Below are 27,943 nucleotides of genomic sequence, written 5' to 3'. Positions count from 1 at the left end.
AACGATATGTCACGTGTGGAACGGTGGGCCTGTTTGACAGATTGTTTGTTTCGGAGCACCCCACCCCCGGCCCCCCCGTGGATGTTTTTGTATCTTTATTTATTTATTTTTTTAAGGGTGACTCTAGTCAAAATTAAACGCCAGACCAGGCAGCTTTCTGTTTGGAAGAGGATAGGATCTTCATATCTGTGGTTGTTTAATCTCGGACTTCTTCCTCTGCAGCAGTTCTAATGGGACTTACTCAGAAACCAAGGCACTCAATCCTGCAAATGCTTCCAAGTCTTTGAAATTTTACTTGAAATATCTTTCTTTTCATGCTCTGTGCCTCTTGTGCCGACGGAGGCCTGCCTGTTGTCCCGCTGCCTTGCAGGATCTTGTGTTTGTTGCAGCAGTTTGTGTGGAAAGACTGCGGTTTTAGGCTGAAGATGACCTTCTCCTCTCTCGACTTTCTACTTTTGATTAGTTCCTCGGAAAAATGACGTTTGAAAGAGTTGCTTGGTCGAAGCCGAAAACACGAAGTGAAATCATTTCTTCTTGGAGGACGGTGTCGCATTTCTTCCATTGTTCAGATTTTCTCTTCTTTTGTAGGTGCTGAAAAAGAAGAAGAAAAATCTCTCTTGAGAAAAAAAATAACTCATTTTTGTCTTACGCCAACATTTTTTTTTATTTGTATTTTTTTCTTCCGTGGGGACGAAACAGCACAGTGTTTAGATCCACTGATGAAGTTGTGGTTTGGTGCAGAAGTGTGCTAGCTCAGCCAAATACTTGGTCCCACAAATGTGTCTGCTCAGGAAGAGATTCCTGCGCTTACAAAAAGCTGCCTCTCATTACAGTCCAGAGCGACAAGTGTGTGTATATACACATACACACATACACACACACAACATAGGTGTGTGTGTAGGTAGGTGTGTGTGCGTGTAAGTGGGAGATGTTGAGGAGGAAAAAGTCCCTCAGGGCATTTGGCAGCAGTACCAGCATAGATAAGGTAGTCTGAGGTCTCCTGACATGGCCAATGATTCATAATTGAGGCAGGACAGCTGTTGCAGGCAGCACTGACATGTCCCAGGGTGGATGACAGATGATAGGGCCCTCTGGGGCTGAACTATCTATCAGTCCAAATGTTCCCTGTACACTATCTGCTCACCTATCCTTCATGAGGCTCCCTGGTATATGTAAACGTTGTGGTCACAGATACTCCATCAGTTTGAGCTCGTTGAGTGCGAGGGAAGCTATTTGTGACGCACGCAGGATATCATCCACGAGGGGAACTCTGAAAAAAATGTAAATGTGCACAACAAGGATTTTCTCCTCTTTGTTCTTCATTGTATAATTTTTATTTGTATTTTTTTTTTTTCAGTTTAGTACAAACACAGTGATTATCAGGCTCAAGGACGTAATATTTTGTGCCGTTAATTGTAATAATGAAAAAAGGTAATTGTTAGAAATTACTGCAAAACTTATTACAGACTTTTGAAGTCATGACTCTATCAAAAAAAATGAAAAACAAATGCTGCTTTTAAACGGGCTATAAAACAACACCAACTATACTAAGCAGTAAAGTTGCTTTAGAGCAACTGTGCTCCTAAGAAAGTAGTTACAGTAAAAGTAACAATCCCGACCATGCTGTAGATTGAGGTTTGGAAAAATCAATTAGAGTTTTATCATCGTCATCACAGCACGACATTGACTGAGACATATGGCTGCAAATAACTATTTTCCCATAGAGGATTCAACTGGCCCAGTAATTTATGTCTTTGACCTTATCTTTGTCCTGGACACAGCAGAAGAAACGGCTGCTGTGTACTCTGTTTTTCATCCCATAAATCTACTGGCTCATCAATTGTCTGTTAAAGTACATCACTTTTTTTTAGGTAATTCCACAAACAGAGCTTGTGCTGCTATACATATTTTCTTTCCTGTTAAAAGTGCTTTGCTTTCTTTTTTGTTTGTTTGTTTTTCTTCAAAAACCTATTGACTGCAGCAGACTGTTGCTCATATTCAGTTGGAAGTCTCTTCTTGGGAGTTATTCCTTTGTACGGTCGCCCTATGCTTGCTCAGGATGAGACATTGCCAGTTGTCTGACTTTTAAATGCAAAATAAAAATAATTTTCCTATCCTATATAGCCTAACAAAATACACTGAAGATTGGACTGTAACACGTCAAAACTTTAAAAGGGGTTAAAGTCTCTGTTATCCCTTAAAAGAAAAAAATAACATCAGACAGAAGGAGTGTACTGCACATGTAGGTGCACTTTGCAGTTGTGTTATTTTCTTTGAAACATGTAGATTTGCAGAAAACAAATCCAGTTTTCTTACTAATGCTAAGGCATTAGTAAGAATCTACTAAGAATCTACTAAGGCTTACTAATGCGTGTCTCATCCTTAAGTAGCTTGGATGAGTCCTTATTAAGAACAGAACCCAGTAGAACACAACTGAGCCATCAATGCATCTTTCAATAACAAGACATGTGCCCTTTGGAAGTAATAACTGACCATCCTTTAATTGTATCTTATTGCGTTATGTTCACATATGTATATATCACATCCAAAATATATTTTTTATGGCATCAGTTTAAAGAAAAGTAGCACTACTGTCTCCCTGCAGGGAATAAAAAACACAGAAAGAGAATAAAAGTGGAGAGAATGGAAATGAATTAATGAATAACTGCATCAAATACAAATGAAAGTAATTATGGGTATTTTAACAATTAAAGGCTCTTAAGTACAGCTACATAGAGTACATGAAATATTCACGCAGTTATTTGATTTTGAATTACTAAGTATATTGCCCCTGCAGCAAGCCGAGACTGCTACGGGTAAACTGAGAAGGCGAGAGAATCAATGATTTTAACAATAAAAATAAAGTCTGGTCTAAAATGATTCAAGATTGAATGGGTGACTTCTAAATGAATCTAATGGACAGCAGAGGTTCGCCGAAACAGGAGACACCGCATGGCGCGTTTTCTGTCGTCTTGGGTGACGACACCAACAGCTGGTGCTGCAGACTTTTGGTTTCTCTTTAGGCACTGGGGGGGAAAAAAGATTGGAAATAAATCAGCTTGTTGTTTTGTGTCCACAGGTTAGATGGATGCATAGCGGCAGATATTCTTCTTTTTTCCTTTTTCTGTTGTTTTTAGGTATATAAACGGCGCTTCCAGCTCTACAACACTTATATGCTCTGGACACAATTCTGAAGTAGGAAATGGATAACTTTAGCTTAAAAATTTACCATAAAATCATTTCAGAATTCTCAGAGCCAAAGATTTACTGCTCATACGTCTCAGCGCTGGTTCAGGCCTCGGAGTTGCACACCAGCTGGAGTCAGTGGAGCGGCACTGGAATCAGATGATCACAGGTGTTCAGGCAGGGAAAAATAAAGGCTTGTGCAGTTCTGTGACAGCAAGAGACAATAATTCTGGACGAAACACCTTCATTTTGTCCGAGTCGGTGTAATACTTTTTGACAGACGGGAGCCTTTTTCCTTTAAAACTTCTTTGGTGGGGGAGGGGAGAAAAAAAATGCAGTTTTAATTAGTGTAGCAGGATTTTGCAGACACATTGTAAACATTTTGGAACTTGGCAAGCAAACCGATGGATAGAACGACATAATTGTAGCACGCAGCCTGAAAAATGAAACATCTCTCAGTGATGCAGGTGGGAGTCATTTCTTCACAGACTGACAGGGGGAATTTTATGAATCACACTGGAACGCCAATCATCTTTAATTAACTTCAAGTCTAAAAAGTCCACGTCAGACCTTTACTTTATTTATTTGCTAAGTGCTCTGTCTTTAAAGAGGCAGAGCACTTAGTATTTTGTACTGTTTGCAGCTTGTTTTTCCCAGCCTTACTGTTGTTATGGAAATTAACACTTTCTCATCAAACTGACACCATCTAGTTTGTCTGCAACACTGAATTGTTGAAGCCTTTAAATTCGGATGTTGTCTATTTCGTCAGTAATATTAGAATCTCTAAGCTGCTCTACATTATTCTGAAAACTGTTCAAATAGAAAATGTACCCCATTGGAATATAAAGATATGTCCAAAGAAAGATAATATTAAGATGAGGACCTTATAATGCCAAAGTTCCAAAGGATTGTTCTTTTTATTCAGTCTTTATCACGATGTAGTCGAAGTTTTAATCACCATCTCTCTCAACAATGTTTGATTTCAATTAAAAACATAAGTTTCAGTGGCTTTTCAGTGATTTTTCTAATTAGCCTGATTAACTCCACCAATTTGCATGCTTTATTTAAATATTTTTGAATTTTTGTCTGCAATATACAGCCTTTTTTGTTGAGCATTTTAAGTTTAAAAGTTATTTATATTGTAGACTTGTATTGTAGAGGGTAACTTTTAAATTTAAATACCAAGCAAGAAGGAAACACAACTTTTTTTTGTGCAAAACAATGAAGTTCTTTGGATAAACTTGAGGAGGGGGAAAAAGCACGTTTGAAAATCGCCTGAGGCGTTGTCATTGCCATGTCCTTGAGGGATGTAATATCTTGCATTCTAAAATTATGAAGCAGCCACTTATTATTCACTACGAAGCTGTTGTTTTTTTTTTTTGTTTGTTTTTTTTCTATTTTGACAGATATCGTTCTAACACAAATGCCTATACTACATGGTTGTCTGCTTTCTTTATTAACTGTGCACAAGTAAACCTCTGGAGAGCTGTTTTGTGTTCAAGTGTGGTGATTAAAACAAAACAAATCAATCAAAGTTGCTGATCTCATGAATCACTCTGGAAGAAGTCACCTCTAAACTCGGTCCCACAGCATCCATTAGACTTCCTGCGCTCAGCTGGCAAATCCCGTTCGACTGAGTGACAGTTAGCCTACATGACCAAATTTCATTTTGCTGCCAACAACATTGTGGACCGCGCTCAACCTGACCACTGTCTCAGCTTTTCCGGGCCGGTGCTCTAATACTTCTGCTCACAGATTTCCTCAGGGACTCCAGCCCTACGGAGGGCAAGCCTTTTCTGCCTCGTGACATACCTGAGCCTACTGCCGATGACAGCGCCGGCTTTAAGAATGTGTCGGGAATTCAACAGGCTTTTGAAAAAGATATGGCTGAATTGGCCGTGATGGGGCTTCAGATCCTTTCTTCCCAGCGGTCCAAATGTTGCCTAAGAATAATCAGATTCACTCGCCTGTAAAAGGTCTTATAGATGTATTTTGTACGTTTTTTTTGTTTGTTTTTTTTTTTTAAGAACGAAAAAACAATCAAAATAAAATCTACCGCTTATTTGCACCGGTGTCTCGACTCATTGTTTTACGGCTTACGGCTCTCATAACTCTTAATGTTGTTTATGGCTGTGGCAGGCAGCTGCTAAACAGAGAGAATACTCTAAAATCCGACTGAGAGCCCAAAAGAAAACAGAGCAGCTGGCGAGCAGCTAAACATGGAGAAGCGTTCAGCATACACATTCTCTCAGAGGTTGCAGACATAAAAATCAGAGATAAAACTGAAGTAAATCAAGACGTTTATAGTGCAGATGTACAGTTAGCCTGCTTGCTAAATACATTATTGTATTAGTGAAAAAGATTATGATACACAGTCACCATAACCAGGCATAAAATGATACATTCAGCTCAGGAGTCAGTATTATTGGGATCACAACTTTACCGTGGGAGATTAGGAAATCCATCAAAAGTTTAAAAAAAAAATCCTAAATATTATTTTAAATAAGGAGCTTTTAATAATCTTGCTAATGTTTCACTTGTTCATATATTGTGGTTTTTAAGCTTTTCTAAAAATTAGACCTTCTCTCATTCAAAATGTCCTGTATGTATTTTGTTGAAAATACATCAGCTTTAAAGCCCGTTTTAAAGATTTTCTTGTCAGGTTTGATTGGACTAAATATTTTGGATGTTAAATGACTGGTGGTTAAATTCATGAAAAATAATTTTAAAAAGTAAAATAAGCAAATATCTCCCCCCATAACGTATCCTTTTTATTTCAGCAGTGGTGCTATTCTCACTGAGCTAACAAATCGGTTGTATCTTTTCTGTTACTCTACCAATGATTTGTCTTTTGTTTTTCAGTAGAGCTGCTTGTTACGACTTCCAAGTTATACAATAATAGTTCACATAAATGTGGTAAAATGTATTTCCACACAGCAAAAAGTTAAATCCTGATAGCCAAAGGTAAATATTTTTATAAGATCGTTAAAAAAATAATCAAAATGAAGCAACGCTGCTGGTGGCAATCGCAATATTTATCACTAATATGTTTTTAATAGCGAGGATTTTTTGCTTTTTATGGTTATTTAGGGTGTACTAGATAACCATAGTAATAACCAAAGTAAATGCATTTGCATTTACTTTGAATAGCTTGCTGGAGTTTTTTTTGTGTATTTTCTATATACATGACTGTCCCTGGCTAACATACGATTTATAATTATGTAATTTATAATGTAAATTATAATGTAATTTAAACATGCCCCTAACATTGGTTACTGATAATCACAGCATCAAAATGTATGCTGGTGTTATCCTTGATGGGATAATAACGCCACACTAGATCATCACAGCTTTTACTGGTAATACTTCAACATTTAGTGCGTAGCTGTAAACGAACTGCTTGAGATGAGATGAGGCTTATAATCTGTGTGTGTGTGTGTGTGTGTGTGTGACTGCCGTCCAGATGTTTGAACTGATGAAGATCTATCCATGATTGAAATGTTATTAATAAAGGCAGTGAAAATCAAGTGTGCCAGGCTTTTCTGCAGTTGTTTCCCTCCTACTCAAAACTTCATACACAATTCAAACGATCGCTTTGGATTCGAAGGGGAAAAAACTCAAGGGTGGGTTATATTTTAATGCAAGAAAATCCCTATAAACTCAAGGTGAAAGCATTTTCCTTTGTCATATAGAAAATAATTATGACCCGCTCTTGAATTAGCAGCTTTAGTTTATTGCACTACAGGGAAAAATGGGATGCGGCTGCAAAGGGTGTCAGCACTCTGTTATCCCGACAGTTTAACTACATGCCGTACTCCTGAGATTCCTTCACCAGATTTAGCTGCAGATGCTGTTCAACCTGTTGAAGACATAAAGCAGAGCTGACAGAGTTGCTTACAGGCACAGAGGGTGAATCATTTGTGCAACAAACCATAAGTGGAATGACCTAGACAGATTCTACAATTACTCAAAACCGCGTACAGCCTGGCAGCGGGGTTAGCAAGAAGAACTGACTAAATGCTTCCCGCCTGTAATTGTGTTGGGAGGCAAGTGTGCAAACTAACTCAGCAGGTGACCCAATTTTTCACAGCGATGTTAGCAGATTAGGCTTGATTGCAAAGTAGATATGCAGTAACGAGTGCTAATATATAGAACAGGATCTGTGCGAGCCGAAGGTTCAGGGTGAGCATAGATGCAAAGGCGTCTATTTGCGTTGTTGACAGCAAAGTTGCGATTACAGTTCTAACCAGATATTTGCTTGCAAAAAAAGAGAAACTTTTTTTTTTTCAATTATACGCATCAAATCACTTTTTTTCCCCCTCAGTGTTTATATGAGCTAGGATTTCCAAAATAAAATGATTTATATCTGCAAAATACCAGAATGATGAGCCTGTTTTTAAAACCAAATTTGGAAGCTTACATGGATTTTCTTATTATTTAGTGGGATTTTCTTTTAAACTGTGTGATTGATTAGTTGAAATGTTGGCCTCCTGATAGAACTGTTGGTCACACCTTAATTCATTTTTTTTTTCAGTATTCTCCAAAAATAAACAAACCAAAATACAACTTTGTAACTAATTCTCTGCTATGTATGATCTCTTTGCCCATTTGGAAGACACATTTATATGCCAGCTTTAATTTTCTGGCCGATGGCTTGAGATAATGCTTTGGTATTTCCACATAAAGCTGTTTCCTCGTTGTGACTTCTATTTTGGGAAGTGTCCACATGCACATCGCAATGTGGATGGTGTTCTCAGGCTTGCAAGTTTCACCTTTCTTTCCCTCCAAATATAACTATCAACTTTAACTCATAAGATAAAAGTTTGCCTTATAGGATCATGGGACATGTCTCCAAAACTTAAAGCTTATGTCTCTGAGGTAGTTTTCAAACGGCAACATGTTTTTTTTTTTTTTTTGTTTTGTTCTTTTGCTGTTGTTGTTGCTTTTGGAGTAACGGCTTCTTCTTTTCTGAGTGGCCATTCAGCCGATAGCAGAACAACACTTGTTTCGCTGCAGATAATGACTTTTTCTTATCAGCTTCAGTCAGCCTCGTCACAAAATCTTCCGCTATTGTCCCCTGATTGACGGACACATTTTTCAGCACGGCTTTTCAACACCGCAACACAGAATTCATCTAATTTCTGAACTGAACTTGGCGAGACATTTTCTTGCTCTTTATTCGTGCATAACATCGTTTGAACGGATTATTGTGGCATATAGAAATGTTTACCTAAGGATGAACCAGAGCTGTGACAATCAGCAATTTTGCACATTATATTTTGCTTGATTTCATTAGATTTTTTCATGTTTTTTGCCCTAAAAAGCATCTAATCCATAAATGCTGTGAATTAACCTATAAGAAGTTCACAAAGCTGCAGCATCATAATCTGGGCTTTTCCTAATTATCTATAGGGATTATAAACTGTGTATTGTTACAGCCAAAATTATCTATACTACTGGCAGATTAAGATTGAAAATGATACCCTACCTTCTTTTCACATTTCATCAAAAATAGCATGTGAAGAATTAGTTTCCATACCCTTCTGGATAATCAATTATAATTGTTGACCATCTTGTAATACTGTATTTCCACCGATTAATTTTTGATGATGAGTTTAAAGTTGTTTAAGGCTGGAAGGGCTGTTTACCATCGCTCTAATCTTTTGCTCACTGCATACATTCATAATCAGGTTCAAGTCAGAACTCCAACCGGTTTGCTCTGAAATGTTGATATTATTCCAGCCAGGAAAAAAAAAGCAGGTTTTTAAAATTAAAAGATTACTTCAAACCCAGACCTGCCATGGAAAGAATCATTTTAGTAAGTATTTTATGTAGATTACACAATCTGAAGTAAACAATAAAAGAAAATTATCTCACATTATTCTTGCGCTTAGCAAGCAGAAATAATTGGATCATCCCAGATGACCTTAAACATGAAAGTAAAGGGTTAATCTGACTTTTTATTCAGAGTGGAAAAAAGGCAGGTTGTGTGCAAATATCTACTTTCAAAAAAATAAGAGACTAAAGTTATAGGATACGCCTTTTTACTTGTACTCTACTATCCTACAATTTGCATGCAATTCCAGGCTAAGAAGCACACGTTTGACCTTATTATCTGTTTGTTAGGTACTAAACGTGAGCGTGATGGAGGGAGAGCAGATAACAGTGGAGGACACAGGTGGTCAAGAACCTTTCATTCTCGCCAATGAGTCGGTGCTGATGAGGGGCCTTGTTCTGCGCAGCTGGAGCAACCAGATCTCGATTCGTTTCCGTGGCAATCAGCGGCTCAATTCAGGATTCCTCCTGCTGCATTACCAAGGTGAGCCAAGTCCATTCAAATTTGATCAATCCAACAATTGTTATATTCATCTGGTTCACAACAGGTTGGCATAGAAAATTAGGCATTTGTAAGCAACCTTTTTTTTCTTTTTCCAAAATTTTGCAGTTTTTTTTTTTTTTACCACTTATTGATTTTGGAAAGTGCAATAACATAAAAGTTAACTTTATTTTTAACTCGGTTTGTAGAGAAGTGTTTGTTTATCACATAATACTCCCACAGGATCTACGTGGAAAAGCAATAAATTCTGTTCAGCTATCACATCATATTTGTGGAGCCACAGATATAATGAAGTGGTACAGTTCACTGCACAGTGGACATTTTGTCAACTGTCAGAAATGCTTGCCAGATTTAACCGTGTGAAAATAATGCTTTGATGTTTGATTTTTCATTTAAAGAAAAGACTTTAAAATGCACAGCCACCTCACACAATCACATATCTCCCACCCGTTTCAACTGATGATAGATAGATAGACAGTGAACCTGATTTGCTTTTCTTCACATCTGATCCTGTGACATGCAGCGTGACCTCCGGCTAACCCAGGATACCGAGGAGGAATTAGTGTCTCAGCTCAGAGACGTACTATTTGCTACTGCAACAAATGTTGACCAGTGATTTTCAGGGTGCTGGAGTCTCTCAACAGCAAACAATGTTTTATCTCACATGAAGGAAAGCCATTACAACGCCTGTTGAACACAGGATAACTAGGTCAAGATCGCTGCTAAAAGATTCAGACATGTTGACTAAGCCATAGACAACTTCATCATTTGTTTCTGAACACATACAGCTGCAGCCCTCCATGAGTTTCCATCCTGATCCTCCTGACCTTGCTCCTCCTCTTTGCGTTTTGCTGAAATGACTTGCAAACAGCTAGTTTGTCTTATAATGTGTGCAGATGGATCTTAGAGAAAATGTTATTTTCTTTCTTCCTTCATTTTGGGCTTAGATATCTTTACGAATATTATTACTAATATATTATTAATGACTACTGATGCTGCAGCTTCACTGGGTAAGTAGACCAGCATCCAGGAGCCGAGGATCCTCAGGGATTCGTGATACTGATCATTAAAAAAAATGTTGTGATCCGAAGCACAATTTGATACAAAGAATTGGATCTGGACATTTATTAAACACATACTTGAGGAACATTATGGTAACATTCTTTCATGTTTATCTCAACATTTTTTTTTAGTTAATCTCCCCTACTTTGGTGTGGCTTAAGAATGAATACATGCTCGCTTTGATACAGAATAAAAAAATTTTTAAGCACTTCTAAGATGGAATACATAAAAAAAAGTTAATCAAAATCTTACCTGGTGAGGACATCCAATGCGATTTGATTACTTTAGAGAAGTTAAGATTCTTGATTGGATACAATATTTGATGTTTTTCTAATCTGAAATTTTTTTTTTTCTTTAATATTTTGTTTTACCAACCAATGTCAAATATTCGTAGCTGCTCACTGGTGTCAGCAGGTTTCAGGGAAATATTTAAACATAGTGCTTCAAATGGTTTCTTCCTCTCATTCGTTCTTTCTTTCTTTCTTTCTTTCTTTCTTTCTTTCTTTCTTTCTTTCTTCCTTTCTTTCTTTCTTTCTTTCTTTCTGACTGCTCCTTTTAGTTTGGAGGCAAATCAATACATGGAAACATTCAATAGACCAGAAAAAAGTTTTATGTTGATACAAAAATATAAATTTTGAGCCAAGAACAAAAAAAAAGCTGAAGTTGTTAAATTAAAGCCAAGCCATTATTAAGGCGCAGATCTCATCTGTACTATAATGCAATGTACAGTAAGAATGTAGCAACACTATACTGTAAAGTCAGGAAACAAACAACATGTCAAGGCTTTTTCCCACATGGCCATTCATCATAAATCTTGGAGTGAATCCTAAGGTGGTGATCCAGCACTACGACGACAAGAGTACAAACCGTGTCGCCAGAAATAAAGTTGCTCTTTTCCCAACCTCTATAAATATGATCCATACATTCTTCACAACCGTCCCTTGTTTTTTGCATGACATTGATCTTCTGTGCCGCTAACAATGTCTGTTTATCTTAGCAATAACACAAAGCGACCACCAATTACATGCCCCATCGATTTTAGCTGATGGGGGGAAGCCAGTGTACAAAGCATTCGCTCCTCTACTTTAATAGGACATTTTTGGTCAGTTAGAAAATGAAATAAAGCATCTAAACATTGGCGCTGACGTGAGATGAATCCACCCTTCTCGGTTATGTGGATATTATTGTGTGGTCTAGGCCAAATGATGACAGTGACAGGTCATTACACTGACAAGTCATTACAGATTACACAAGCAAAAGTAGTGATGCAGAATAGCTATGGACAGATGATGATAAATTGTATTTCACTGTAAATATCTAAAGAGTAAATCTTTAATGTGATCCAATAGGACAGTGACAAATGTGTTGATGTCAAAATCCATGTATTATTTCACTGTAATTTTACATGCAACGGATTATTATTCACCCTTACAACTCTAGCTTGCTTTTCCATTAATCCTTTGAAAATTGCAGTGCCTTTCATGTAAGTGACTTTTTTTTTTGTTGCTCATTTCATCATGTAAGAGCCAGAAATATCAGTGTGATTTATTGGAATTTCATCACAAAATGGTGTCATATTGGGAACTGAAAGTATACTTTTGGTAAATTAAAAAAAAATCTGAAACATGTGTCATGAATTGGTTTTCAGCCCCTTTTACTCTGGCACCTCTAAAACAGAATCCAACCAGTTGCCTAATTTAGTTAAGTCTCAACCTGGGTGCAATTTAATCTCGGGGTAAAGTTGTTTTTAACGTTGTGACTTTGTAACAGGGACAACAAATGAAAAACTGCCTTTGGCTAACGCTGCGGATTTTTACTTCATTTGTTCTGTAATGTGCACCATCTCATCCCAAACTAATGCCGTGCAGACCAAATCAATAAATTAGAATCTTATTAAAAAGTCCATTTACTTCAGTCACTACATCCACAAAGTGAAGCACATTATGTAGATTAATTACACACAGACTGATGCTTTCATGCATGCCTTTATTTGTGTTTATTGTGATGAATTTCTGCTTACAACTAATGAAACAAATGACATTTAATATTATAATACTATATTAGACCAATAAACAATGTAATTTTCATGCAGAAATGTGAGCTTAATAAAAAACATGAGTCATACCTACTTGAGAGTTGTTATTTTCAAAAACTACTTTTGATCTGACAAAGGAACCTCAGTTGAACGCACATTCTTATTTTTTTAATTTTAATGACAGTACATCATATCCTGGACACATTATCCCCATCATGCAACAAGGAGGGTTTTTTTTTTTTTTTTATCATGCAACAAGGAGGGTTTTTTTTTTTTTTTGTTCCGACTGGGACAAGAAACTGGTCTGACTGAATAGATGAGGCAGCTAAATATAGGACAATCCTGAAAGAAAACCTTTATAATCGACACCTGCGTTGAGTTTCACCTTCCAGAAGGACAACATTCCCTAAACGGACAGCCAACGTGGGTCATTGTTCTTTCTACTTCTGTACCTCAAACATTTCCCCACACCGTACATAAAAGTAAAGGTTTTACATAGCAGCACTTTATGTAGACTCATCATTAATCAAAGGTTTTAAATTTACATCAGAATGAGGAGCTTCAAATCAAATACCAATACTAAAGCCGGGAGGCAGCCCGCTATCTCCACTGACCGTGCAAACAAGCAGTAGAAAATTTAATAGGGTTGAAAGTGACAACTACAATTTCTATTTTATTTTATTCTGAGTTCTTATGAGTTCTTTTAAGGTCAGGAGAGTCATATCTTTACATCAAAAATCTCCACTGGCCAAAGCAACAACCATTTTGTTTAGATTGAGAAATATTCATGTGCTAGTATGTCCCTGTTGAAGCCCAGAAACAAAGAACGAACAAATGTTTGTTTGTCTCTAGGGGCGCAAGACAGCCAAACCCCACAAGGCCGATAGTGGTAATTACAGAAAACTTAGTTCTACAAAATATTGGCTGAGGGGTGATTGATAGACATGCACGTGACTCTTTTCATATTTGTACTTCTTAAATAATTGAAAGTAGGTTTTTCAAACCTATTCACAATTATTTATTACTTAATGTTGCTCTGTAAAATGCAGATAGAATACGGAAAAGTTCCAGGTTGTAATGGGATACAATTTCAAAAAGGTTAAATGCTTGTAGTAGTATCACTTGTTATGTTGATGTTCTCCCTTTACAGAAAAAAAATTATTATATTAAAAAAAAAAATCTAACAAAAATTTACTACAACTCACTTTATTCCAGCACAGTCAATTTAATTTAATACTGCCAGGCAAGTCATATCTTCAGGATTAATTTATTTTTACAAATCAATTAATCCTGATTTGTAAAAAGTTGCCCACCAACAACCAAAATGCCAACAGATTGCACTAAATCTTCACATTGGCTTTTCTTCCCACCTCCTGTCCTTCAACAGGAAAACTCTTCTAAAAGATCCCTGGTCAGGACAGGCGGCCATCTGGCTTCACCGGCCGGGGGTAAAGAGGACAGAGTGACAGACCAGCACCAGGTCCAAGGATACTTTGCTGTGGGAGGGGAGAACAAAAACAAAAACACTCAGGCAGTTAACATACTATAATTGAGCAGAACATCAATTCAAGAAAAAACACAACACACACAAAACAAAAAAAAATACAGACATATAAAATCCCCATTGCAGAGGCTTATAAAAGCTGAAAACTAATAAATAAATCACCAGCTTCAGCAAATTAAAGAGAACTTCTTACAGGTTGCTCTTAAGTTCTTAAGCTGTAAATCAAATGACCATGAATACTCCTCTCTGCTGTTATATTTGCAAGGAGTGCAACATTGACAAAAAAAAAAATGAAATGGTACAAATTTATGTTGGTGCTGCAAATTTAGCTACAACAATGAAAAAAAAAGGCAATGGGCAGTTTTGTTAAGAAAAAATAAAAATGTCAGAGACAGAAGATTTTTCAGTTTGCGTTTCTCTGCTTCGTAAGCAGAATATCACCTTGTCCTTTAGAATGGGCTGTGAGTAATGTGACCGGACAAGCGTGGAAAAGGAGACAGAACCGTGGAGAGGTTTCTTCTCAGCTCCAGGTAATTAATATCTTCTACAGCGTTGGCTCTTTCTGTGATGACAGACTGATGGATGCCTCTATTACATCAGCAGTGTGCCTGACACTCGGAACATAATTTAAGATGCGTTCTATGTTTAATGCAAAGACAGTACGTAAGGGTGTGGAATAAAGGAGGAGACACCAGTTTCAGCACATCTCCTCACCATTATCTTTTACATACGGTTCATGTGAGAACATCGTGGCTGTGCATGGATACTGCTACGGATAGCCATCCATAATTATAGTTCCCTCAGGTAAAGGTCTGTACAGAAGCTGACTCAAAGATGCCACTTTCTGCTACATGTCTGACAGTAATGTTTGAAGACTTTTTTTATCCTCTCTTGCCGTTCTTCTGAGAGTTGGTAGGATAAGCTCACTTCCATCTCTCCACTGCTTAGTCACAGTTTTATTGGTTTCCAAAGCGTTTCTTCATTCCTCTGACTATAGAGGTGAGCAAGCTTATTTCCTGACTTTTGAAAAAAAAATAAAAAATCAACATGGCGGAAATAATTGAATCCCATCTACTTTGGTCTCTTCCATTTAAAGCAGCTGGCTAGAGAGGTGGCGTCACCTGCCATACACAGGGGAAACGGGAAGCTACTGCCTATTCTGATCATCTTAAAAGAGAAAAATAAAAATCACAAAGTAGGTCCAGATGCTTTTCTATTTCTTTTCACTGGTTAGGTTAGGAGTAGGACCTCTCTTCTATTAATGTGATAAATTAACCTCTCACAATAAAGGCTTGTTGACTTTGATTTTGTCTTGCTAACAGTCAAAATTCGTAAGGCAAAAAAAATCCCTCCACTTTAACTCAGTTTTAGTAAGCCAACAATAAGCAATAAAAACATATTTTTTTGTTTTCTGAATATTTAAGTTAATCTTGAAAAAAAAACAACATTTTCATACTTTTGCAAAGTCACTGGTAAAGTAGTTTTACGTCGATTGCTGAAATGTATTTAAATGTTTGCTGAGACACTAATCCTTTTTTTCTTTTCTGTTGTATTCAGTATGTGTGTGTATAAATATATAGATGCATATATGTTTAGTTCATAATGATGCACATTCTTAAATAAAGAATGCTAAAATAAATAAAGTAGTTTCACTGTTGTGAACATTTAATAAAGAAAGACTTGAATATTTACAAGCCAGTAACGTCAGAAATAAAGTGTTTCCATATTAACCCACATTATTGCGATATGATGCATTACATGGCACATTAGTTTGGTTGGAGACGTTTGTGCAGGCAACAGCTACAGATATCAAAGAGATACAAGAGAATGAATTTCTTCATGGTTCAGAAAAAAACACAGAATTGAGGAACTGAGGAAGAGAAGTAAGTAGTGAGATATAGTTGGGATGTCATGGAAATGATGGGTGAGATGATTAGCTTACAACTAGAGATGGTGGAGTTGCAGGGGAGGAAGGTCAGGATACCCACAGAGGGTGAAATCAGTGGGTGGTGGAGGGCGGCGCTTGTTGATGAGGATTTTCGTATTATCAAGGAATAAGACGTAGTAGGCCTTACTGCCAGCTATAAAGCCAAATAATCTTTCCCCTGGCTGTTTAAATCCCCTGCCTCTTTAAATCCGCTGCTCTTTAGGTTCCTCCGGATTGGGCTCGTCGACCCCCAGCTTTGAGGACACACCTGCCGGTCACACCCTGCATGTATTGTTTTTAGGCGAACATTTACAACCCAGAACGTTTTTACATCCAGCTGTACTAATTCCCCATTTATTTTGAAGAGGTTTTGATTTTAATAGGTTTAGTTTTATCTTTGCCAGTGCTGTGTGCAAGCATTTTCTGTCTGATTTTTTAACTAATGTGCTGCAGTGACATCTATGGTGGCCACATGTCTTCTAATAATGGTGTGTGATTCACAATTTATCAAGGCTTCTGAGGAGCATTGACTGAATTCCTCCTTTAGTTCAAAGTTAGCTCTCTTTAATGGCCTTTATTGAATAAACAACCATTAAAATTGAGGATTTTGTCCAACCACGTAAATATCAATAGGCCATATCGGGGCAAAGCGATGGTTTTACTTTTTACAACTGAATCACTTTCCCAGAGACAACACCATCGATCTTTCTGTAAAAGGCAATGCCTTGATGCACAGCCGTGGACATGAGGCATGGATGCAATGACAGTCACCCCCTCCCACATGTCGCTTACAAAGGATTGCTGCTAAATCTGCTCATCACAACACTAGCTGACAAGAAATGACTAGTCATTGGAACAACACACGTTTCCCCTGACAACACAATTTTTATTTTCTTTAAATGTCAACGTAACAGAAAATAAATGATACTCCCCAAATAAACTTCCATTAAACAATAATGCCAATCTACACAGCATTCGTGGTTTGTTTTGTTTTCTGTCGCCCCCGTTTCATTATCTCCTGCCCTCACCTTGGCCAATTTGATCCAATTCCAGCTCCTTACATGATGGGATTCATTTAGGAAATAAACACACACACACCCACACCCACTCAAAGACACAATCACGCAACAATATAGCAGTCAGTGGACCTAAAGCGAAATGCATTTTTATTTGTGTGTCCAAATTTATTGGGTAACTCACTATTACCGCTTTCCTCGTCTCAACAATTCTACCGTACTCCACATAGCATTTGTCCATTACTGGTTGAAGAGGAGCATTCTCAATTTTAAGTACTTAGGCAAATGAAATGTGCATGTAGCAGAAAAAAAAACAAAAACTAATTTGACGGATGTGTGAGTGAATGGCAAATGATTTTTTTTTTTTTTTTTTTTTTGAGAAGTGGTTGCTGCCTTTGAATGATTTCCCTCATTTTGATTATCTGGGGCTGGTGAAAATAACAATTGCATACAAAATACTCATTCATGGTTTTTGTATTTGTTAGCAGTGCTCCAGCCAATTTTTCTAAGTGATAATCCATTGTCAATACACGTATGAAACATAAGAATTATTAAGAAAGTCAATACTCAAGGATGCTTAAAACATCTATTTATTTTATTAAAAGGAGAGCCTGTGACTGTGGCGCTGGCTAGAGCAATCTCCTCACAATCACAGAGTGTCTTCAACAATCCTACTCCAGATACAAATAGTGTCCTGACAATGGAAAAATAAGCACTATATTGCTGCATGAGGGGATTTATTTAACACAAATTCTAGTTTTATACTACCTTGATAAGAAACAGACCCTTTTCTACTCTTTGCTTTGTACGATTGTTTTCTGGAGGTGTGGACTCTGTTGAAGTTTTCAGTTTTATCCAATCGCTAATGTTTTGCCGTGACGTACATATGTAAGATGACAGTGTAATGCCTGCACTGTAAAACAGCCATCCTCCACTGCAAAGGGAGAAGTGCCAAGCCGAATGAGGCGGGTGTGAATGTTAATTCGATATTTGGAAGCTTGGCCAAATTACATGGACTGAACAGCTTCATTCACTTCCTCCGCTGGCTTTGCCAAACTATAGGAAGACTACAGTTTTAAAACAGCATTAAAAAAAAATCAACGCCATTGTTCACAGTGATTGAATTTCTTCCGGAGAAATTCTTCTCAATGGGAGAAAACCCAGACGGAGAATTGAAGAGCGATTAGAAGTGCTTGGGAAGGCAACGGTCAGACTAGGTTTATGCTACTTTGGCAAAAATTGGGTCGTTTCAACCCAACATTAATAAAGTGTAGTAATTTAAATTTCTTTTTTTTTTCTATTTGACCATTTCTATGGCAGAGTATAACTAAAACCAAAAATATCACTCAGAGTTGAATGGTCACGCAGTTGCAACCTGACCTCACAGCAAAAAGGTCATGTGAGAAGTATGCGCCGTCGCTCCAGCTTCCTCAACTAAAAACATGCATGACGGGTTAGCTGGCCATTCTAAATTACCCTTTGACGTGAGTGTGTGGACGCATAGTTATTTCTTGTTTGTCTTTGTGATGGACTGGTGACCTCTCAGCAGATGAACCTCGCCTCGAGCCTATTGACAGCAGGAGATAGACTCCAGCCCTCCTACGACCTTTCAAAGCGGCTATAGAACAACAAGCTGTTGAATACAAATGGACGGAAGCACAATAATCCAAATTGGGTTGTTTTTAGTCTAGATGTTTTAGGAATACGTAAAAATGGAAAATATAAATTTACCTTGATATTTGTGTGCCGTAATGATGGACTTCTGACCCCGTCCAGGATATAAACCTCTTGCTCTCTAACGGCTGGTATAAACTGCGATCCTGCAGTGACCCTGAACAAGATTAGGTAGGTTACAGAAAATGAGAGCATGAGTGCAGCATTTTATCAGCAATGTTACAATTTATTTTTTATTTTTTTAATCTATGCTACCACCACCAAAACACTGTAGCATGATGCTGTGGCATACTGTTTATAACTGGATATGTGTCTATTAACAGTGTTCAGTCAGACAATATTTGAATACTTCAACAGTCGTACGTGTCAATATTATTAGCATTATGTGCAATGTTTAAGCGCAAATAACACCGATTTTCATATTTGCTCTTTAAATGATGCAACATTGGGTCTAAAATTCTGGTTCGTACTTGTTGAGCTCTACACCTTATTGTATATGCGCATGTCTTCTCCTTGACATTTGTGCAAGAAAACAACAGAAAAAATAGACATCAGCTCCACATCTGTTTCCTGTGGCTCTACAGCACCAGCAGCTAATCTTCCTGGCTGCCTGCACCGTGGATCTATTATTTCTAATGGCAAAACAATCAGGCTTTATGGCCCAGCACCACATCTACTGGAATGGAAGCAGCACGTAATTTAATACTTCAGGAATTGGCTCCACGATTTTTGCCTCTGGCTCCCCCGTCGTATGCTCAATAGGGATTTAAATGCTGCTATGATAATGGCAATAACTAGGTTCATTGGAGCTAGTGATAAACTATGAATGGAATGGATGACCCAAGGGCAGAGTGCTTTGTCCCTGTGGCTCACTGATTTACTGCAAAGCAAGGACCTGTTTCATAAGAAACCAGTGGCTTGCTAAAGAAGAAAAAAAAAAAAACATGCAAGTCAGTGGTTTGAGAAACCTTTATGGCCATTAAGCATTTAGGGCTGTTTTTCCTTACGTTTTACTTCAAAGACTAATAGAATGACATTTCGAATAGACAATTTAGTTTCAAGGTAACAGCATAAAACCTATCACATTTCTTTTATTCTACAAATGGCTGGTTGAAGTGAAAACACTTCAAAGCCAACCTACAGAGCTGGTTTAATTTTTGTGCAGTTTAATCTTCACTTGCCCCACATCTCTTTGCGCAACACATTTTCACTCGAGAGTATCGAATTGTACAGTTACATAAAACCTACTGGCATTCCCTGTCCTGTTTGGCATTGGAGCTCTGACAGAAGTACCGTCTATAGAAGGTGGAAAAGGCTTTAACAGGAAACTAAAAGATTTACTTGTGAACAAGCTGTCGTTCTTTCGGATCATTTTTCTGTCCGCCGTTAACTTTACTCACTCTGTAATTTTGTAATGTTGAGGCTGGGGAACTTCTTGATAGACTTAAGAACCAGAGTAAAGGTTAGCTTAAATCAATTCAAGTGTAACTGGTTCATCTTTCAGACTTTCTGCTGGAACGTATTTGAATCGGGTGTTTCATACACCCACATAAATCGGATGCACGAAGCTATGGTTGCTTTACTGGCTGACGTTTTTTTTTTTTTTCTTCACAACTCCACATTCAGATTTGCAAACACAACATATACATGAGTGGAACTTGTGCCAATCCTACCTGCTGTCTGCTGAGGTGTGCTTGAATCATTGTTGCTCCGTGGTCAGAGTCCTTCTTGAGAAGCCTCCTCAAATTAGGCCGGTCAAAGTTCTAGCTGTTTTCTGCTCCACACGCCTTTCATAATGCCTTTGTTGTTGTAGCGCCAACCACACTGGATCCAATTATGGTGCTGTTTCTGTTATTCACACATTTCAAGGAGTTTAAAAGTTTTAGTGTGGTCATTAAAGTCCCTTCACTAATGAGGTAGAACAGTGCGGTTATTAGACAGGAGGAGAAGGTTGTTTAATAGCTTCCATTAAAGACTTGCTTTGCTTACTTCATTATCTATGCTAACTTCATCCCATTCTACACCATTTATTTAAAAACAGGGACAGGACAACAATGCAAAGGAACTCCAGGAACATTGATCTTACCCCGCGGCAATCGTCCGTCTTGGACAGACGCAGCATAGGCTATTCTTCCTCCCACTATCATTTTTACAGACCCACTGCGACGTTCGGCTTATCAGCCAAACCTTCATTTGTCAACATACTTGCAGTAACATGAATCACGCGGCGCTATTATTTACCAGGGCCCCAAACATCCCTCTGTACATTTGCATATTTTATTTGTTGGTAAATTACAAATAGCAGATGGAGGCTAGAAAGCGAGCCAATGCTCGATTTCACACCGATTCTAATTGTGTGAACGTTCGACAAGGACTGAGACAGTTGGCTGAAATGTGGTGTTTGATTTGTTTGAAGAAATAATGGGCAACAAAAGACCACTCCCCTTCTATATGCAAATATTTAACAGTGATAAACAGTGATTTAGAGGGGGACACAACATGGCGAACACATACAAAACACAGATTCAAAATAACAGCGGTTGTGCACATTGTAGGACAGGATTTTGTCTGTTCAGAATTGTATGCAAATTATCTGTTTATTTTTGCTCCATAGGAAATATCTATCTATCTATCATAGCTGATTAAAGATGCCTCTATTTTCTGTTTTCTTTCTGTGGCTTTCTCTTCACTTCAGCTTTTGTGCTCAGCTGTACATTCCCCAAAGAGCCTGCGGGTGGAGAAGTCTCAGTGACCCATCTCCACGCCGGCGGGGAGGCCTACTTCAGCTGTTTTACTGGATACAAGTTGCAAGGTCCCAAAATGCTCACATGCCGCAACGCAACTACACCCTACTGGAGTGGAAAAGAACCTCAATGCATAGGTAAGGCAACTAATTCCTCTGCCAAGTTTATTCAAATGAATATCTGCAGCTGGAATTGGAATCCGGTATTAGGGACCGCAGCCATGCCTACGTGTGATTTGGTTTGGTTTATTTGACTTTTGTATTACATTAAACCAAGCTATATTAAGTTTTTCACTATCTGACAAACATCTCGCTAAGAATGAAACTCCTAACATTTTTAACAACTGAAATCGAGAACAAAATCGAGCTCTCGAAAACAAAGCAAGACTTTTTTTTTTTTTCTTCAGGCTTCCTGAAGAAAACTGGTAATTTTGATTAATGAACGCTTTTCACCAGAGTGTCTCCCACTGAGTTGATTTGAGAGACCAACTGTGCACAGGGAGCTATTCTTTAGAGACGGGGACAAAACAAAGCTGTCCGGACCTGGCTGCCTTGATTAGCACATGTGGCTGTCAGTCTCCTGCTTGTAAAGGCTCATCTTCCTGTTCCGGCCTTTCACATCGCCTGCATGCAGCTGCTCTCGGCTGATAGCATTACCGCTGCCATTTTGCCGCGTTAAGACACTCTTAGGCCCAGGAGAGCTGCCTGGTGTTGCACAGCCACAGTCCATTGGATATTGATGCAATCTGTGCACAGACAGTGACTTTTCTCTGAAATCCCCCTTCCATAGTTTCATTACATTTCTCATCTAGCTTTTACCCTCTAACTCTTTATCCTCTTGCTCCCTTCTCTTGCTCGGTTTCTTCTCATATAGCGTCCTGTGGGGGGATGATAAAGAATGCCACCTATGGTCGTATCGTCTCTCCTGGTTTCCCTGGCAACTACAGCAACAATCTGACCTGCCACTGGGTACTGGAAGCCCCCGAAGGCCACCGGCTTCACATTCACTTCGAGAAGGTTGCTCTGGCAGAGGATGACGACAGGTTGGGCTATACCTGACATAATTCTGAAAAAGAAAAACAAGCAAAAAAAAAAGCCTCATAAAGACCTGTTAGGAGAGAAAGAGACTCAACTAGTCCAATAGGAGTTTACCATCTTCCTCAGACCTTTACTAACGGATCCATTAGACCTTACCAGTTGTAAAGTTTAGACTAATTATTTGTACTCTACATCCCACAGATGCTCATTGGGATTAAGATCTGAAGAAATTGCAGGACAAGTCAACACGTTGGACTTGCTGTTGTGTTTCTCTTTAGCTAATAGCTGATACTATCAAGCCCTAAACTCTCCATCTGAATGACATTATCCATGTGAACAGAGCATTACATTCTCAAGGGTCATTAATGACCAAAGTCTTTAGAGTAATGGATGAATTTGAAAGCATGTATTGTCACTACAATCCTTTAAGAGCGTTCTTTAAGTCCAGTGAATTGAGGAGGCTGATGTAGCATGAAATAGGGGACAGCAGATTCATTACATTTTCAATTGAATCAACTGATGGACGTGGCTGCTGTCATGCATGGTCATTCGTCTTATTACAAGACCGATCTGGGATATTACCACAAAGCTGTTGCAACTGCAACTAGACGAGTCTCGTGGAAAGTAATTTTTTATTTTATTTTTTTCGGTTTTTACTTCCCAGTCTAATTCACAGGACTGTTTTTGCTGGTGTGTGTTTCCAAACAGGCTGCTGATAAAAAATGGAAACAACATTGACTCTCCACCTGTATATGACTCCTACGAAGTGGAATACTTGCCAAACGAGGGCGTGCTCAGCACAGGCCGTCACTTGTTTGTGGAGTTTACCACAGATGGGACGATGACATCCACCGGAGCAGCCATCAGATACGAAGGCAAGCAGATCACGCGGACTGCGGAGTGACTCATTTTGTACAAGGCGACGTCAGCAAGTCTAACTATTTGCTTTGTTAATGCAGCCTTTGCCAAAGGGATGTGCTATGAGCCTTTTGTAAAGTACGGCAACTTCAGCAGCAGTGACTCCACCTACAGCATGGGAGCGGTAGTTGAATTCTCTTGTAATCCTGGCTACACGCTGGAGCAAGGTTCCGTAGTGATTGAGTGCGTGGATTCTCAAAACCCACAGTGGAACGAGACGGAGCCCGCCTGCAGGGGTGAGCGAACAGATTTTGTCCGAATCCCATTTTAACCCATTCACATCCTGCTCAGTTGGCCTTCCTCTGTGTTTGCTGTCTTCATACGTATGGGAATACGGCTCATATTTCCACGTGCATCTCATCAATCTCCTCCATTAAACCTCGTCCCAATCCCCGTCCCTGGGCACGTTCTTCAAGTAGCTGTGAAAATATTGCACAGCGTGAGAAGGGAGTACTTCTTCATAATGTTATTATGATTTCATTTGTCACGACACCTAGTTGTCCATTTCTGGCAAACAAAGTTGCCATAAAATAAATGCGCTTTAAGGAACCGAAGAAAACAGTTCTGAACATAACACACTTACAGACGAATATAGATGTTCTAGAGGTTTTTGTGGTTGTAGTTGAAAAGGTAACAAATAAAAAAAAAACACACACACTTGGCTAGAAAAATATGATTATGCCTCAAATAAAAAGGCATTATATTGTTTGCTGACAGTTTTTTTTTTTTATCTAGTGTTTCCTATAGGTTAGAGTCCTTCTAATGAGATCCCAGACAAACTGATAGAGTAACCACCGTTTATTTGAAGCACATACTAACACAGTAATGTCCCTCCCCCACCTGTTGTTGCACCGCATGTCAGCTTAAAATTGTGGCAGTTCTTTTTTTCTTTTCTTTTGGATAATAAAACTGTCACATTTGGCTGTTCAGAAATGTTTCTGGGTGATGAAACAAAACAAAAAAAAAACACAGTTATGGCTTTTTTATTACAGCTGGTAAGCTACAGGCAGAATGTCTGTTAAGACACTCACTGCAACCTGGCTACACAGGATGATGCCTAATTGAGCAACTGATAACTGTTTTACTTTTATGAAGCAAAAATATTCAGCCCATTAAGCACAATTATGAAAAATGCTATTAAAATTTGCCTAAATGTACCCATAAATTTTGAAATTATTACAAATGTAGTGATTAAGATGTTAGATTATTTAAACAGCTGTGGGAAATATTAGAAGGAATAGATTTGATTTTAAATAAAGGCAGTGAGCGCATTGCACAAGTGTTTCAAATCTAAATGAAATATTTTGAATGTAAATTTTATATCATCGTGGTATTTTGTAATACGAAGTGATTATGCCATGACAATCTCATTATCATCGTTCTTATAATGCATCAAGTCTTATTTTATTATTATGTTTTAAATAAGTCAAAAAAACAAAAAAAAAACTTAGCCAGATATGCCTGGCCTAACAATCTAAGGATTTCATGGTGTTTGCTTGATCATTTCAGTAGGTGGGGATGTCTTTTGTTCAGACATTAAATCCAAAAAGCATTTAACTGTGTCTTCCTGAACTGGTTTGCTCTGATCCGTGATAAATTCCCTCTTAAGATCATAGGAATGATTTACTTTGATATGTGTGCTTGCAGGGCAGATTTTTCAAGTGCTCAAGATTAAAGGCACACAATAGCTGCCCTGAATTGAACTCTCCACAGAGCGCAGACTATGTACAGTACTTAATAACCAGCCTGCTCTCTATAACACTCATCTTATGTACACATATAGAACATCTTACTTTCTTCACAACAACTTTGCATTGACTTTTATTAATTTTTTTTATTACTTTTTGTTGCCTAACCCCAACCCTGACCCTAAATCTAATCTAAACTCAATTCACACCTCAGCCCTAAACCTAACCCATCACTCCGAAAGCCCTGCAATGTATCAAATACAAGGCCACACGCTCACGCATACACACAATTTGCTGACCATACTTTGGTTGCTTTAATGCCTGCCTGGTCCCTCTATCACAGAGTAAAATTGAAAAGCGTTCTTGTAAAGCCAGATATGGGAAAATTAAATTCTTTGCTCTTCTGGGTCATGGTCGCCACGTAGCTCATTGCTGGTTCACAGTTTTACAACGATCCTGCCGAGCAGCGTGCACGTTCCATTGCACTCGTCCTTTAAAGTCAGGATTCATTGAATTAAATAAAAAAATAAAAAAATAAAAAAACAGGATCTCCCTGCACCAGCGTTTGCGTTTCAGAGGCTCGATCGTACTCCTCCGCCTGTAAATTGGCTGCAGTTTGTTTCCTTGTGTTGTTGACTTTGCTGTCTCTGTGTGTTACAGCTGTGTGCAGCGGAGAGATCACAGACTCTGCTGGAGTGGTGTTGTCTCCTAATTGGCCCGAGGCCTACGACAAGGGGCAGGACTGCATCTGGGGCATCCATGTGGAAGAGGACAAAAGGATCATGCTTGACATCCAAGTGTAAGAGCCCATGCACAGGTCTCAGACTGGAACTCACACAGGGGGGAAGTCAGGGAGGAGGTCAGATTGAGCTGCTAGCGTTTAACACTCCATCTCTTGTTTCAAACACAGACTTTTCCCGTTACTTGCTCATCTGTTTTCTTATCGCAGCAGGCTTGTGCACAAAGAGAAATCTTTCCGTGGCAGCGCTCATTAATTAGATTTTTTTTTTTTTACATTTTTACATCCGCCTACATTAAGGATTCTGTCCTGCTTCCAGCTCGCTCTCTGACCAGATTAGCCAGTAAGCCTCCCTGCTCCCACTTCCCTGGTGTTTGCCTCGGAGTTGGCTTTGAAATGAATATGCTCTGGCAAGTGAACTACTCTGAGCCACTTATCCAGTCCGCCCAAATGGAATCCAGCACACACGGACAGATGTCATAATGGACACACGCACACTGTGTGTGTCACCTTCACTCTTCACCTTCGCGAGCTCCCGTCTCACATAATCACACTCGCACAAACACACGCAGACATCTGTTTCTCCCATCTCCGCACCTCTTATTGGTCTTAAATTAAGTGAAGAAAATAACCCATAACCTTGATTTCTTTTTACGGCGCATTGAGCATTTCTCTAAAACCAAGAAAAAAAAAAATGATTCAAGTGTTGTATAGAAATTCAAATGTTGTCTCGTTATCCTGTATAGATTCATCCGCTTGTTTCGGATGAGGGATTCGACCGTTTCAGCGTGTTCATCCGTCTTGACACAAAACAATACAGCACAAGTGATTTGTTTTATTGCTCAAAGCAGTTGCAGAGGCACAGCGAGAGGTTAAAATTAAGCTGGCAGGAATTCGCCTGAGGTCCCACCAAACAAAGACTGTGGAAAGACTCAGGCTGTAGCTGGTGTACTGGTTGGATTCCTCGTTTGCACAGGCTTGCAGTTGATTCCTTCAAATGCTGCCTTTTCCAAATCCATATTTTTTTTCTTGAGGACACAGAGAAAATGTCTTCTGCTGCAACAGACCACTGTCTGTCTAGTACTTGTTCCATGAATGCAGCTCTAAACAGGTATCTTTCATCCGCTCGTTCATTATTTCTACTCGTACGCCATCTGAAATTTCAGTCAGAAATGTTGAGCGTGTCGAGTAGGTGGCGACGACGTCAATATTTGAAAGAAGAAAAACACAGAAATGCGTGTTCTTAGGCGAAACAGCTTCAGATCCCACCACTTCCGAGCCTCGTCTTATTATTTCTGTGTTTTTATGGCCTACCTACTGAGCAAAACACCTGCTAACATTAGCTAGAGCTGCACATTGACCTAATTTAGAAAGTCATAAGGTTTACAAAAAAATGTTTGTAAATCATGCAGAAATGCTACAAAGATTACGCCAGAGCTTATAGACTGCCTCTTTTGATTCAGCATGAGTTAATTTCCACTTTTCTTTTTCCATTTGTAACATATTTGAGCTGTGCCGTGCTGGAGGATGGCAGATGACACACACTGTAATCTAACGTGTCACAAAGCACTCAAGCAATAACACTGAATGCGCAACGACTTCCAGATGCTTTCCTGATATCAAAAGAGATAACGTTCATTTTGTTTGCATGAAAGGAAAAAAGAAGAAAAAAAACGTTTGCTGTTGATCATTCATTATATTTCCAAGCAGAACTACATCTGCATACAGTGGCAACTGTGCTCAAGTTGTTCTTATGTAACACAGCAATGATGCAGCACTGGTGGAATATTTGAAAGTTAAGATTCAAATTTGTATTTTTTTTTAAATACTTATTCAATCAGTACTTATTTACCAATGTAAATAAATCCATGACCACCTTGTTCCAACATGCCTGAGTTACTGGCAGTAGCTCCACTCTGCAGAGGTCTGCTAAAAGAGCCACTCATTTGATCCAGCTGTGTTTAAAGGAGGGCACTCTTAAAGACTTGGGTGCTCCTGACTTAAAGTGTGTATTTGTTTAGCTAATCTACTCAAGATTATGTTAAAAATCCTAAATTCAAATCCAGATATTCCTTG

The 27,943-nt window shown here is 38.6% G+C and overlaps 1 protein-coding gene across 3 annotated transcripts in view; it reads left to right on the top strand.

Annotated features, from left to right (window-relative positions):
• Window positions 1-27,943, top strand: part of LOC103133934 (seizure protein 6 homolog) — a 106,290-nt gene that overhangs the window by 65,359 nt on the left and 12,988 nt on the right. For all 3 annotated transcript variants that reach the window (XM_007545923.2, XM_007545924.2, XM_016668316.1), the window contains exons 4-9: window positions 9,313-9,505; window positions 21,437-21,622; window positions 22,359-22,527; window positions 23,231-23,397; window positions 23,482-23,676; window positions 25,789-25,927. In XM_007545923.2, coding sequence (XP_007545985.1) covers window positions 9,313-9,505; window positions 21,437-21,622; window positions 22,359-22,527; window positions 23,231-23,397; window positions 23,482-23,676; window positions 25,789-25,927 — 1,049 coding nt within the window. The remainder of the gene's footprint in view (window positions 1-9,312; window positions 9,506-21,436; window positions 21,623-22,358; window positions 22,528-23,230; window positions 23,398-23,481; window positions 23,677-25,788; window positions 25,928-27,943) is intronic.

This window comes from Poecilia formosa, unplaced genomic scaffold, assembly GCF_000485575.1.
Source record: "Poecilia formosa unplaced genomic scaffold, Poecilia_formosa-5.1.2 Scaffold14, whole genome shotgun sequence".
Lineage (NCBI taxonomy): Eukaryota > Metazoa > Chordata > Actinopteri > Cyprinodontiformes > Poeciliidae > Poecilia > Poecilia formosa.
Note: the sequence above shows the minus strand (reverse complement) of the source record. Positions and strands in the feature narration are given on the sequence as shown.